The 15,620-nt window shown below is 31.5% G+C and overlaps 2 protein-coding genes across 10 annotated transcripts in view; one reads left to right on the forward strand and one right to left on the reverse strand.

Moving 5' to 3' along the window:
• Nucleotides 1-3,752, forward strand: part of LOC119829145 — a 5,033-nt gene extending 1,281 nt beyond the window's left edge. The window contains exons 2-5 of the mRNA XM_038351545.1: nt 265-332; nt 985-1,104; nt 2,300-2,350; nt 2,654-3,752. Coding sequence (XP_038207473.1) covers nt 265-332; nt 985-1,104; nt 2,300-2,350; nt 2,654-2,740 — 326 coding nt within the window. The 3' untranslated portion in view covers nt 2,741-3,752. The remainder of the gene's footprint in view (nt 1-264; nt 333-984; nt 1,105-2,299; nt 2,351-2,653) is intronic.
• A 1,425-nt stretch (nt 3,753-5,177) lies between these two features.
• LOC119828955 (protein trachealess) overlaps nt 5,178-15,620 on the reverse strand; it is a 142,383-nt gene continuing 131,940 nt past the window's right edge. For 4 of the 9 annotated variants that reach the window (XM_038351289.1, XM_038351291.1, XM_038351288.1 and 1 more), the window contains 6 exons: nt 12,761-12,885; nt 12,387-12,443; nt 10,476-10,669; nt 10,092-10,201; nt 7,681-7,828; nt 5,178-7,378 (listed from right to left, as the gene is read on the reverse strand). In XM_038351289.1, the coding sequence (XP_038207217.1) occupies nt 6,181-7,378; nt 7,681-7,828; nt 10,092-10,201; nt 10,476-10,669; nt 12,387-12,443; nt 12,761-12,885 (1,832 nt within the window). In that variant the 3' untranslated portion in view covers nt 5,178-6,180. The remainder of the gene's footprint in view (nt 7,379-7,680; nt 7,829-10,091; nt 10,202-10,475; nt 10,670-12,386; nt 12,444-12,760; nt 12,886-15,620) is intronic. The other 5 variants (XM_038351294.1, XM_038351295.1, XM_038351290.1 and 2 more) reach the window with 4 other exon arrangements.

Genomic DNA, 15,620 nt, shown 5'->3' on the forward strand with positions numbered 1-15,620 from the left:
ACTATCAAAATAGCGAAAAACACTTAAATGAAAACCCAAACACGTGTGACAGATATCACGCCAAATGTCAAAGTCCTACAACACTCTTCTATGATAAATCACGCAGATTATAGAATTTTTTATATATCTTATACCCTTATGTAGTAACTCTATTATTTACAGTGTTACATAATTACATAGGTATGCTATTTATTATATAAGTTATCTTATATTTTATTTTTCATAATGCAAAACAATAATTAAAAATATATGTATCATTTTCAGCTCTTCAAGTTTTTGGAATAATATTTATTGTGATTCTTGCCACTCTGATTGTCTCTTCTATCTTAATGGTAAGTAAACAAACTTTATTGGATATCAATAAATAGTTCATGATATGTAACAGTGTTCTTAAATATCAAATACTTAATATTATAATTAGCAATACAAGATATATTATAAAATTTAAACATTGGATATACACTATCAAACCCTGAAAGAGAAATAATTTACTTAAACTTGTAAAACATGTTCTTAAGCAAATGTCATGTATTAGATTAGACGATAAAGCATTAGAAGAGAAATTTAGTTTTAGTTTCTATATTAATCGTTTTGTGGATGAGGTCTGTGAGTATATTTAGAGTGGAAGTTACCTGCTTTCAATCCCTATTCACTGTTAATCTCAATTCTTGTGCCCCTTGTGAGGTATGCGGCAAATGCACAATATTTATGCATACTTACTTAGTTCAGCTCTTGGTTTCCTTTCTAAACATATAAATCTTCCGCCAGATCCAGACAATTTTTACTATTACAGTGGGGTGATATAATATACTGATATGCTATTATTGTATATTGTATATTATATATAAGTAATAAACACTATACTCCAGTGGAGGAAGTAGTTTATCTACAGCAAATCGTTACCAAATTTTTCTTTTCAACTAACACAAAAACATAAAGCTACATTCTACTTTGTTTTCATAACAATTGTCTTTAAATTTTCAGGTCATCGGCATGAATATATGGATGCGAGGCTTAATGTTACCATGGATGATTACAATGGGGCTCATCATATTGTTTCAAATTATATTCAGCCTCTGGCTCATCGGTGGTTACTATATTTATGTGAGTATAACTTTTTGTTTGTTTATTAAATATGGAAATTTTAAAACTTGAGAAATTCAGAAACAAAAGTAGGTGTTTTTGATTTTGAAATGTGGTATTTTAAATTTATAAATTAATTGTCAGAACTATATGTAGGATATACGTAAAATAATGTAAATATATAAAGCAAAAGATAGTGAATCTTTTGCCTGCAGCCTCGTTCATATGGTTAAAGTATATAAACATACAGTTGTCATACTTGTAAAATTTTTTTCATAGTGCCACCTGTCGGAATTTATGAATTTCGCAGTGATTCAAACGCGTATCTTAATGCATTTTCTCACAACTTGGGAATGCGATGTTTACTGTTGTAAAATTTTGCCTATGTCCCTCCCTAACCTTCTATCTATCTCTAGACACGTAATCATATCGTAAAATTCGCTTCCTTGCGGCTTGAAAGAAGTACAAATAAACAAACGCACTTTCGCATTTATATAACTTGTAGGATTCTTAGATCTAAAACCCCATATTTAAAGTAAACTTTTATAAATAAATAATAGTTTAAAAAAACTAAAAACACGCTTTTTATAGAAAACCGAACTAAAAATTAGAAAATAAATTTAAATGAATTTAAATTAAAAAAATAGTGTTAAAAATTTTAATGAATATAAATTAATAATAGTGTGAGTAAAAAAAAATTTATTTTATTTTAAAAAAAGCGTGGGGTGCATGGTGTCAATAGTTATAGATATTTTATTGACAGATATGAGTAGAGTGTGATCTGGCCGTTTAAAGTGGGTCAAAATCGCGCCCAAAGAAGTCGGTTACAAACAAACATACAAATAATTTTATCAAATTAGTGTATTGTCATCGGTCCTCAATAAATCTACAAAGTTTGAACGAAATCTGGCCGTTTAAAGTGGGTCAAATCGCGCCCAAAGAAGTCGGTTACAAACAAACATACAAATAATTTTATCAAATTAGTGTATTGTCATCGGTCTTCAATAAATCTACAAAGTTTGAACGAAATCTGGCCGTTTAAAGTGGGTCAAATCGCGCCCAAAGAAGTTGGTTACAAACAAACAAACATACAGGTGAAGCTAATAAAAAGCGTGTAAAAAACCAGCTCACTGCCTGAAATTAAATTCATCATATTAAAAATTAAGAGTACATTGAAATAGTATTAAGTTCAAATTTATGGATTTTTTGTTTACAGTTGGACGCCACATTTGCAGCCTTGCTAAACTTTCTCTGGGTGTCTTACAATGTAAGTTTTTAAATTTATTTTCTTACTAGCTTTCCGCCACGGTACTGTTTGACAACATTACACGGGGTTTTTCAATATGCGCGGGCAAATTTTGATAGTATGTGGTGGCCATCTTGTTTTTGTGATATCTGTCAAATACATTTTTTTAATTCAGTTTTTGTTTGTTCTGTTGATAATAATAAATAAGCGTTAGAACGAATGCTTATGTATACTGAGTATGAAGTGAATAATGAAAAATTGTAAATAATAATACATGTATTTACTTAAAGCTGTTAATTTAATCTTACGTTTGTTTTGTTCCAGATCTATTGTTGGTTATGTGTGTTATCTCAATACCAAATCATACTGGAAATGCAATCGCCGAATATAGAAATATTAGTGGAATACTAACACTGGATCTATTACGAGTTAAGTCCTTCCCATATAATATTTGTTTGCTTTAGTATGGTTGATTTTTGATGTTATATATTATCATAGGAGTTGTGATAATCTTAAAGAAAATACAATTGTCTTTTAATATGGGAATGGGATGTGTTAATTGTTTCAATGTTATAGTTATGAATTAATATTCATAGAATTCCAATTTTATTAAGCGGGTCTTGTTATAATTGGATGCAGGATAGTTTCTCATAATTGAAATTATACGGAATTAATAGTCATCTTGGGTTCATTACAAAAGTATTTGTTTTATATAATTTCAGACGAATAATGATGCACAAATGGAATTGACTATAAAAAATTATGGATGAATAAACTGATTTACCATTACATATATGTAAAATTTTGTATTAAATTATAATATGATTTTATAATTTTTATAATATAAAAATGTCTCTTTATTCCTTAAGCTTTTCTGACTCATTGAATATATAAATTACTGAATATACATATATATTATATAATTTTTCGGGTCCATTCCAATAATGGACATACTCTGTTAGATGATTTTTTCTAAATCGTGTCCCAAAGAACTTGTGTTTCATTTGTCCATGTGATTTTTTTTTTGTTATAAAAATTAAGAATAAAATACAGAAAATGATTCTAAAATCTTGATTTACAGTTATTCAGATTCATCTTTTGTTAAATTGACTGTTTTATCAAATGCTGTAACACTTTTTTTTTACATAAAATAATACTTATTTTAATTTGTTTACAGCTTGAAAGAAAGATATCTATGTATTTATACCTATTTTGTATAAATTTATCTGTTTTTTTTACATTTTTATGGTAATAAAACTTAGAAATAAGTTAGTATAGGCTCTATTTTTATATAGTACAACCCAGGTCCGTCCAGTGTATAGACTGATGAAATCACATTATATTTATTTGTATAATGCCTTAACTTACATTGTATTACAATTTCACTGTGTTCTTAGTGTAATAAAGTAATTAAGATTTGAAATTCTTGTTTTATTTTATATGTTTCAGAGGTTATAACTGATAAATGACCTTTTAAAATTTTAGATTTTCATGTTAAAATGTAGCATCGAATAAGTTAATTATAAATTCTCGATTTCCATCGCAAAGTCGGGAGTTAAAGACTAGTTGAGCTTGCCGGAAATAAATAGATTTAATGCTGATGGCAATAAAGAATCATTATAAAAATAAGATGCCTGCAATCAGTGATTTTTACAGAGAAACCCTTATTACATGTGTCGGCGGCCATATTAATGTTAACACATTAATAGGTATTGAAATACTTCATATTTAAAAAAAATGAACGTTTACAAAATCCTGCTATGGAATCAAATTAAATATAACGACTTCGTTAAATTAAGGATAATTGGGTAAATATGTAGGGACAAAAGGTGTCGCAAGAAGCTGATTTTGATGCATTTGAGCGCCATCTTTCGCATTTAGGAGGAACTAAATGCAATAGATCGTGTGTGTAAGCAGTAAAGTGATATAGTGACATCAAATGTTTATTCTTTGTTTTATTTATTGTACAACAGATGTCACTGTTCTACAAAAATAAGTTTTTTATGATCAGTTTTAAATGTTAGTTGTGGTTTTTAAACCACTCAACTACTGGACCGATCTGGTCGTTCCAGGTGATCAGCACAAAGCTGGAGAGGTTGTTTGTTTGAACTCGCTAATTTCAATAACTACTAGACCGATTTCAAAAATTCTTTCACCGTTGGAAACTACTGTACTATAGTCTATATAGGTATAGTCTATATAGGTATAGTCTATATAGGTATATATAGGTAGGGTATTTTGTTTTATTTTAAAGAAATATTATTTTACGGGTCTTCTACATGGGTTTTTGTGGCACACAAATAAAAGGTACTTTACTTATATATATTATATGGTATATATAGCCGCTTGCACACATGAAATTATTAAGTTGGAAACAAATACCTGTACTGTTTGACAACGAATAATTTAATTTTGTTGTTAAAATATTGTACACTTAATTTTTTTTATTCTGTTATATAACAGAAGGAAATTGATCTGCGATAGATTGGAAAACAGCTTCTATAATATTCATAGTTTAGTTAATTATTTTGTATTTTTTTTTCAAGTTTAATTTACTTTAAATATTTATGTACTTAATACCCTACCTCCTGCTTTTTACTATTTCTATACACAGTGGGTTGCCTGGAAGAGATCACTCTTTAGTGATAAGGTCGCCTTCTGTGCTGGTCTAGTTTTAAGTTTTTATATTTAAGGTTTATTTGTATACCAGTACAATAAAGTGTTAAATAAATAAATAAATAAATAACTTGATGTATAAAAGTAATAATGGTACTTAAGTTTTGTTACTGTTGCTTATAAATAAAACCAGCTTTGAAAATTCTTAATAAGTATTTTATTTGGACAAATAAAATTCACTTCTTCTCCATGTAAAATAATAAAAAAAAAATCGTCAGTTCGTAATTTGAACGCAAACAACAGATAATTTCGATACATACTTAATAGATACCAATTAATTACAACTTTACAATTTTATAATATCTTAAATTACGATATATTAACGAAGCCCTTTATTGAAATCAATAACTTCATATTGCACGCGATAGCATTAAATTCAACGCCTAAATATTCATTCAGTTGTATAAAATAAGACAACAAACTGTTGCGAAACAAAAAACTATAACATGGAATGTAAACAAATGAGTATTTCATAATAATATTTGTCATGACAATACATTAGGTCACGTTAGGTGTAAAAAATAATTTAAATTGCTTAGAGAGGCTTCGATGTAACAAATTCATTAATTACGGCGAACGTATCCAAATTTTAAATTAAATATAATAATAACCTAACAAGAGAACGTAACAGAAGTCTTTGAGCATTGTCAAAAAACTAAAATGCTATTTTAAACAACGTATGTACAATGAAATCTTATTTCGAATAAAATAATATACAGGACTTACGAATCTACTATAATTTACAAATTACATTACGCGATTAGAATAAAAATCTAAGTACAGTCAGGTGCTAACTATTGTACATTCATTTACAGAAGCTTAAGTTATGTTTTAAAATGATATGCAAGAAGCTATATAAATAGCTTATCTATCTAGTATAGCCAATATTATACGGTAAGGGCTACTTCTGTAGCAATCATTCACTAAATGTATAGAGAAATGTTGCGTAAAATTTTATTCATATTTCGTTTAACCATAGTTACTGTAAAACGACACAGTTCTTCATATGAGTATTGATGAAGTCTTTCCGTAAATTATATCTAAATTGGAATGTTATAAAATAAATTATTTACACAACCACGATTTTATAGAGTTATAAACGAGCAATTCGTTCGATAAACCAACATATTGGGAATGTACTTGGACGCTACTGTGAAAGTTTGTTATCAATATAGCTATGAACTAGCTGAATACCAATTAGTATTTGGTGGAGCTGATTTGTCTACTGGTTGGTGCGAGTGAGATGGATGTGCGGAATGCGCTTGTGGGTGATAGAGATGGAACGATGGTGCCGGATGGAAAAACTGCGACTGGTCTAACGATGACGCATAATCTAATGCGCCAGGGACAGCGGAATACGCTTGAGGTTTTAATGGCAATGTGGTGTCACTCAAATAGGAGTGCCTTAGCGCTTCGGAATACGCATTATTATCGTATGGCAGGGCGTACTGTTGTTTGTCTCGAGGTGAAACCGAACCGGGTGGAGTCATCGCAGAATGATAGTCTGCGTAACTACCATACGCTAAGGAACCTATATCAGTACCCTTGTGCCCCAATTGTTCGCTGTAGCCCGATCCTTCACTTCCTGGAGGTGTGGGCAGAGGACCAGATTGGCCATCGCCGGAGTAATATCCACCCGTTCTCGCATCTCCTAAGAAATTGCTTCTGATAACACTCTCCCTGTTAGCGTATAGCTGTCTTAGTAATGCGGAAGCGGGTGTGGACGAATGATTCCCAGGTATTTGCCTGTTGAGATGATTTAGAGGATGATTTTGTGTTCCTATCCATTGTATAGTCGATTTCTGTTGCTGTTGTTTAAGCAAAGCGTCCGTTGAGAAATCCGTTGGTCTGTGAGAAATTTCTTTGCCATCTAAGGCCGGTAAGTGCTTTGACATGGCATTTTCTAAGTCTCTTACTGATGTCGCGTCAGTATTTTCGGGCATAGCAAGGGAAGTTTTTGTCATATCGCGTTCAACTGGTGATATAGTTGCGCCTGGATTTGAAGAACTCTTCCGTCTCTCTTCCTCTCTATCACCTTCATCTTCATCTGTTGTGTGCTTTCGCTTTTTCAGTCTTCGAGCAGGCATTGGAGATGTTCTGTCTGGTGTTGTGTGAAGGGGTAAGGGTTGGGTGTCACTCAGTCTAGTAAGGTGAGTAACGTCGGATGTTGGTGGGGCGGTTGAAGCGGAATCATTATTGGATGGAGCTTCGGTTCTTTCATTGGCGTGTCTCGCTGTAGGTGGAGGTGCACCCGGAGCATCAGCATCTGGGGGACCATTTTCTGGATCACCAGTAGTTTCTTCCCTCTTCACACCTTGTACACTTTCTTCTAGCTGACAGCAATCCATTACTGTGTTGGGATACTCTCGACCACTGCAATAAAAGACAGATTATTATACATACATACATCAAGGCATAAAACGTACGATCTAGACTATTTTCCTCACTATTGTATGTTAATGATATGTTGCAGTGATGCTATTGATGTTACTTTAAGTTCAGGAAAATTGTGTTTTATAGACAAACAATAAAGCACATTCATTTGTTTATATTCATAATATATTCATAGGGAGCCTCGATTTAATCAGGATTGACTAAAAAGTGTTCCACGTGATGAAAAAATGAAATTAATCAACAATTTACAGGATAAAATGTATAAAGCAGTCATCATTTACCTAATAACATAATTGACGCAAATAATGTTTTGTTCTTCAGCGTTCTTTGAAGAGCAAACGACGGTAGCACAAGTCTGCATCCAGGTATAGCCACCAAGTTTGTTCATTATTCTATAGTAGTGCGTCAGGACCTGCCCTTTGTTCATTACTGTAACAAATAACATAAAATTAAACTACAATTTACAATTCAATCTATGAATAGATTTAAAGAAACCAAATCAATATGATTTACACTTGTTTGCAAATAAATCAATATCTTTGATTTTTTAAATAAAGAAATGCAAAGAATAGTAACCTCTTAATCATCTATTGATATAAAATTTCATAAATAAATAACACTTAACGATCCTTATGTAAATTGTATAACTTTTAATCTGAACTAATCAGGACTGACCTTGAATTAGTTACCAATAAGTTTATGGTATTCGAGTCTAATTAAAAGCAATAGACGCATTATATTCTTCGCATTCAAAGGACAAAGTGTTTGACATGTGTATTGTACTACGTGAATCATTAGCAATTTGCTTTTTGGTTTTGTTGTTTTATTGTTTATTGTCAATTCGCTGGTTGAATCGCGATATGTTGGAGTCACGCCAGGATATTAGGCGTCATTTGCTAACCGGCGTTCTATTGTTGGATTTGAAATAGCGTTAGGTAATATGGGATTACCTTAATACGTAGGACTATTATTTTTACTTATAACCATGTTTGTGGTATTATTGGGATACTGTTCTTAACGAAAACCTACAGTTCATATTTATGTTTGTGCTACATTTACATTGAATACTTCAGTTTAAAATTCAATTTGTCCTGCTCGAATTGTTCGATGATGTGTCCACCCATGACCTGGTATGTGGTGAAATCTATCAAGTGTCGTAACTTCACTTAGTATTCAGGCACCGCCTATAGAAATCCATGTCAAGACGTCTGCACCAAGGTAGCAGGAAAAATAACTGCCCTCTTTCGATACTAAACAGTAATGATTATTTTCTCGCCCTTCGAATTTTAAATTTTGATGTCTGTCGTTCTCGAATGTTAGGTTCGATGCATTAAAATCGAAATATCAACACATTTCAAATTTTTATGTATTATCATGGTTGCTAAAATATTATGTATTGGATGTTTCAAAAATCGAACAATGAAAAGCTTTACAGGAAATAAACTGAAATAAATATTCAGATATAAACTTTCATTTTTAAATTACAATATAAATTGATATGCTTTAAGGTTATTTGTATGCCTTAAGATATGAAACTCTACAATATCATGTAGATAAATAAGGTCTTCTATACATAACCTAACATTATGTACCTAAAAGTTAATATAATATCTCATACCTTCTATTACTATTATGGCGTGTATAAAGAATACAATTTAGAGCTAGCGCCGTATGGTCCGTCTTGTCTGTGATTTGAATAATAATTTCTTTGCCATCATTCCGTTTCCTTTCCCCGGTTTATTCGTGGGAAATGTCGTTCCTTAATGCTTTTTGAGATGGCTTCAGCTTTATAGTAATGACGTATTTTATCTCTTTTGTCTTTGTTCAAGTTGTCTGTAGGTACAGTGTATGAGAATTTAGGAAAATTAAAATGCCAAAAACGCTTTGGTAAATTTAACTCCTAAAAATTGGAAAATTAATAATATTTGGGGTTTTCTGTATTAGTTGAGACATAAATTTAAGTAGTTTTTTTCTGATAATTCAGGATTTTCATAGTAATTATAGTATGTTACGTAACAGAAGTTTTCAAACATCGAATACAAAATGGCTGACGATTCGAACACGAATCACGATCGCGTGACGTCATTTATAAACTTTTTCACTACCAACCGAACCGTTGATAGTTTTACGAGAACATTAATTTGAATTTAAAATACGGAATGTCTGTCAGATGCCGGTCAAATGTGGACGGACAGAGGGCTAGTAGAATGACAATTGTTTTATTAACATAAAACTCCGGGTGTTTGCTAGAAAGCGGGTAATTTGGATACAGCCGTATACGCGGACGACATTTTGATGTTCAAATTGACGACACTGTATATAATTTGTACAGAGATAATAAAATGGGATGATTATGTTTTAAACTTCCGTCAGTGAGCGGCTGTTGAATTTCAAAGCGACGATATTAAGGTAAAAGATGATAATTTAGAATAATTTTCCTAAGTGTGTCCGCCAGGTGTTTGTAAATCGTCAATTAAAACAATAGTTCTATTGGTTTTGTTTAACAATACTCGACAACAAATAGTGGAGCTGGAGTATGTATATATTTAATGATGATTCTCAAATTATGACTCGACATTTTAAACACAAACACAGATTTAAAGAACATTTAAGAAGAAATATAGATTTAAGGAAGAAATTTTAGGAGCAGTATAGTATACTAACAGCAGATATTACTGATGCAAGTACTTACAATCTACATGGCATTTTCTTAGTTTGTTGGCGTCCTCTCCATGGCACAGTGCATATAGATTTTTTCCCGTTAACTCTTCTGCCGTATATCCAAGCAATTCTTGTACCCTGCTAGAAATGAGATAAAGCAAAATTAACAACTGTTATAGAAATCCAATATACTTAGTGATTCCTCATATTGGTTGATACTTAGTTATTTTTCAGGACAATCCATACATAATTCGATGGATTAAATTTAAAGATTAGTATTGTTCCAACAAGAAATTGAATTCAAGCAAAAGAATCAACTGTAAAGAAAGCGCTTTTTACATGAAAGTTATTAGAAAAATATATTATTATGATCAATACAAAAAAGAAAAGAAAGTAGATGTTAAATGCCTGGTACCTGGGCTCGCAGTGGGCTATCCTAAAATCGAAGTTGATTCTCGTAACAAACATATCAGACTCCAATCTGATCTCGTGAACTGACGGTGGTGGTAGCGCGATCGCCAGAGCCACCATCCCAAGGAGGGCTGGAGGAGACTTCCGACTGTGAGAGAAGGTGTATTGGGGCCGTAGTCTGCAGAGCATGAGGACCACCTGGAAAGAAAGGAACAACTGTAAGAACCCTCTAAATCCTAAGACATCACTAATTTAGAAACATTATGAAACATTTATCACTAAACGAGAAGAATTTTACCTTTTGTATTGTTTTAATCACCATTTTATGTAACAATAACATTTTGAATTCGTCGAGTGCAATAAATTATTGTTAAATTATTGTAACTTTAAAAAATGAGAAACTAATATTTATGATGATCCCTTGAGACTGAACCATTACTGCAGTATGTTGTATAAATATTAGCATTATTATATAACTGAAATATTAAATCTATATTGACTGTAGTAGGCAGTGGGCATGATATTTTGAAAAGTGTCAAAATTTATCATTCCTGTCAAAAAGATCTTCTTTTTTTCTTCAGTGATAAATCGTTTATTCTCTAAGATATTCTCATCATAAGTCTAATTTTCAGGTCATAGTAACATACAGCATAGTTATATGTCGAACTTCAAACAAATTATAAGACTTCGCGATGTTATTTTTCTCAAAGTTACCGATCGAAATTCTATCAAGACTTCGCAAGCCGGGAGTAATACGATACGTGTCGAAAATGAGGAATGAACTGCTAAAGATTAAGCTATAAGAAACCGAGGAGTCACGTTTACAGGTAACTCTTAATAGCCCGTTTGGAATACAGTTTTGCTGCAAGGCAGCTCAATTGGAACAAACTCACACGAACCCTTTTCTTACTCACCAATTAAATTGGTATAAGTGGCAATACGATAAAGTATGAACTTTGACCAAATTTTAGCAATAAACATGTAGCCGTTGGCGTAGAATCAGTAATAAACGCTTTTCTCTAATCGCTACGTCGATATTTGCGAATTGTATGAGCCATTTAGATGTAGATAAATTGAAATTATGGGTTTAATTTTCTAATTTGAACTTAAGATTTGTTAACGCTTCGTGACTTGGTTGCTAGTGTCATAAAGTATATTGTTATTTTGTTTATAATAATAATATTCTCGTAACATAAATACTTTCGGATTTAAAAGATGAATCCTACATTTAATATAAATAAATTAAATAATATTTATAAATATAATTTGTGAATAGGAAACAAAATACCGTATATACAAACTGTTGACAACCTGTAAGAACTTTTCTCAAAAAATGACCCTCTAAAAGAAATTCGCGGGCAATATTTTATCTAACACTTCTTATCGTACTACTAAATAAAACAAGAAAACCGTTTCCACGACGGAACAATCTATTAAGAACAATTTTACGCACCTACTATATAATACTCCAAGTTAAGATATAATCACATTTTATTTCCTAACACCGAGTTAAGGCAAAAATTATGGGCCGTGGCTGCTGCCTTGAGGCACCCCACGCTGTGCAATAACTCTAACAATAATATTTGTGATCAAAGTCGGATAAAGCGACTGCAAAATTGTTCAGCGGTTATAAAACGTATATTAACTTAACATTTAATGTATCCCGCTGTATATTCAACGACTAAATTAAGTATTCTCATTAAAGGTAATTTATCAAAAGATATTAATAAATCTATGTAGGTATAATTATAAATTTCCAACGATATGAAGTCTTTATTGTTTTAAAAAAGTGCATCATACTAACAAATTATTGTAATTGTTATCAATAACCATAGACACTTAGGATCTAAAACACGATCATAAACATGAACAGAATTTTTTTTATTCTCTTTAATCTGTTGTCTATGATACCCACCCGCCAGTTACCACCCTCTCCGTATCTTGCCGTATCACCCTCCTTGCTTCTTCCAACCTAGATTGAAAATGAAAATTCAGCGTACATTTTTATCTCAAACACTAGATAAGAGAAATGTCCACAAATTTTCAGTCCCATCTACTAATGACTCGGAAATTTATAAATCTTTATGATAAATATAAATGTCGTGTCTTATTCTTTAACGGTTTTTAAAGCAGGTTCTTGTTAATGGGAGCGAAATGCATAAGTAACTAAAGACTTAGAAATATTTTAGCAACTGCAATTTAATTTTATACGTTCTTCAATTGCAATGTCTATGATAGTTTCGACTTTATTTCTAACTCTTTAGTTACGTTAATATATTCTTATCTTACCCTGTATCCAGAAGATTTGAAGTGGCAACCCCGTTTCGTTAACGTGCTCTTCATTCTGACGCAGAAGGCTCTGTCCATACCGCGATACAGGGAGCCGCTTGCTGCTAACGTCATTTGTGCTGATACTGTCAAAAGACCAATATTTTACTACCTTTATCATTATTAAAAGCGATTAGAAGATAATGTAATTTATTAGTATCCACTATATCCATTAAATAAATATCAATAAAATATCCATTTTGCTTCAGCCTTAAATTAGGTCTAAAGCTTTGATACAATGTTACTGTATATAAATCTTGTTGAAGAATCTAAAATGTGGTTAGTATTCAATAAATGATTTTTAGAAAAAACCGCTTCGCCTTTTTGGTTAGATTACCAAACACGAATCACCAAACGCGACGATACTGATCAAAATAGTCTATTTAAGTCTCTATAGATAGAAGATACGATTTTAAAATTCTATTTAAATATCCTCAAACGTTAAGTCATTCAAATATAATTCTGATGGCTTGATTGATTAGCTCGCCGGCTATCTAATTAATTCGTGAATGAATCTTTGGGATCGGTGAAACGACATCACGCCTTAATCGATTTAACGACTATGTTATGGTACCTGAGAAATTGGCCAGTGACTCCCAAAGTATGGTGCTCTAATTGGAAATATATTTTTCACAAGTTTCAAAACAAGAGTCAATAAGTGTTTTAATATTTACATAAGAGCTTTTTCATCTTTTTGTCATAACACTTGGCATTTATCTTTTTATTTAATTAACGTTAATCATCAGAACAAAGTTTATTTTAAAATTTAATAAGACAAAACAATTCACTTTGTATCTAGACAATGAATCATACCCGCAACCACCAAATACGCATTAGTTGACTAATTACAAAACTATCGTAACCTTCGTATAACTTGGATTTTCCTGAATAACTTTTAAAGACACGTGCTTCTGCAAAAACGTCCGTGTAGTAATGGCTTACTCATAACGTTTTCTTTCGAAATTCATAGAGTTCTATCCTTTTTTTTATAAATTTTTGTATTTGCTGTTAAAGACTGCAATTGTTTGAAAATGGGAAACCGTTATATCGAAAACCAATATTTATAATATCGCTAAGTGGATCACATATTCCATATATCAATCAATATGAAACTTTCGAGATATTTTCCATACCAGAAAGTTTAAGAAGCGTCGTTTACATCTGATCATCACACGGAGCATTTCTACGGCCATCAAAAAGACAATTCACAATTTAATACGCTTTTCGCTCTCAAATCTTCCTTTATTACGCCATTCCACATACAATGATCAGCTGTCACAACGGATCCTGATAGAATTTTTTCCAACTACCCTCATTTTTTGAACGGGTAAGTAAATTGAAACTGATTGTGTTGCGAACAATGAGAGGCCGTTAGCTTTAGAATCAATTTGTGTAAACTGCCCCGGAGGTTCGGAAACTTTTCTAAATTGGTGTTTTCGATGTTATCAATACATTAACGTAAATTGATACAGGCTATAAACTAAATTAATAAATAATATTATTAAGAGGAAAATTTATGTTTCTGTATGTATGTTTGTAATGTTTTCACACAAAAACTGCTGAACTGATTTCAAATATTCTTTCATTGTTAGGAAGCGGCATTTTCGCCCAGCCAAATATGTGCCATAGACGACATGCCAGGGCGGACGGTTAGTTATTGGTAAATTTTCTCTTTGATTAAAAATGAGGAGAAAAAACACATGCCCTCGCATATGTAAATAAGACAAAAAATTATTATAAAAATAACACCAAAAAGTTAACAAGTTGTCATTTGACGCAGTTACGCAATTTTTTTATGATAATTCCTCGATTTTTTCTCTTCAATTTTGTTGTATTACGTAAAGAGATTATAATCAATCAGATTGTGCTTTGCGAACAATTGTTATATCCGGTTTTCTTTTCGTTAAGTGCTTTTGATTGTTGAAAAATTCAATTATATCTGTTTGAAACTATTAGCATTCTTTATTTAAAATATTGTATTAAGTATTGATTCTTGCGTACCATTTAACAATAGTTTTGTGTTTAAATATGATTATTTACATACATTGTATAAATAATAATGGATTAAAATTTTTCAACTAAAATCACATTTTTAGTATCTCTTAGTAAGCCGCTTTGAAACTATTGAAAATGATGTATATTATTATATTTTTTTATTCAAACTTCAACAAAGGAAGAGAAATTATTAATATATATAGAATACTGCATAAAAACCTCAACAAGTACAAAGTTCTAAGGTATAACTAATGAAGAATGCTGATATATTCAGACTATTTAAAGATAAGATCGAGCAATAAATAGTTAAACACATTGAACGAGCGAAATCTGAACACTAACGAAACTTTAATTTTAACAACAATAATAAAAACCTCGAGTGCACTGAAGCGAGAACTGCTATTTGTCAGAGAAATTATATACAAGAATTTTTTGCTCATTATAAATTTTAATTGAACTTAGCACCTATCGAGCGAGAAATGATTCCTAGAGGAGACAGAATTATGTTCGCTGTGGCGCCCCGAAATTCAATTTTTCCCATAGCGACGAAATAAAATATTAATCAAACGATAAAGATGGCACTGACTCCCCATTGACCGTTTCATAAGCTCTGAACGCGGCGTGGCCAATCCATAATCTAATTTCAATTTGATTCAATACTTATTAAAGAAGCATTGATCGATTCGTCGTACAGGAATAGATCAGTATGCTCTGTAGTGTCGTCATATTTTTCGGGATATTTTGTAATTGTGTATAAAAGATTATACGAGCCGCGGGTTTAAGTTATTTAAGATCTTTTATTTGTACTACAGGTTGCCTGAATAAA

This window comes from Zerene cesonia, chromosome 9 (genome assembly GCF_012273895.1).
Source record: "Zerene cesonia ecotype Mississippi chromosome 9, Zerene_cesonia_1.1, whole genome shotgun sequence".
Taxonomy (NCBI): Eukaryota; Metazoa; Arthropoda; class Insecta; order Lepidoptera; family Pieridae; genus Zerene; species Zerene cesonia.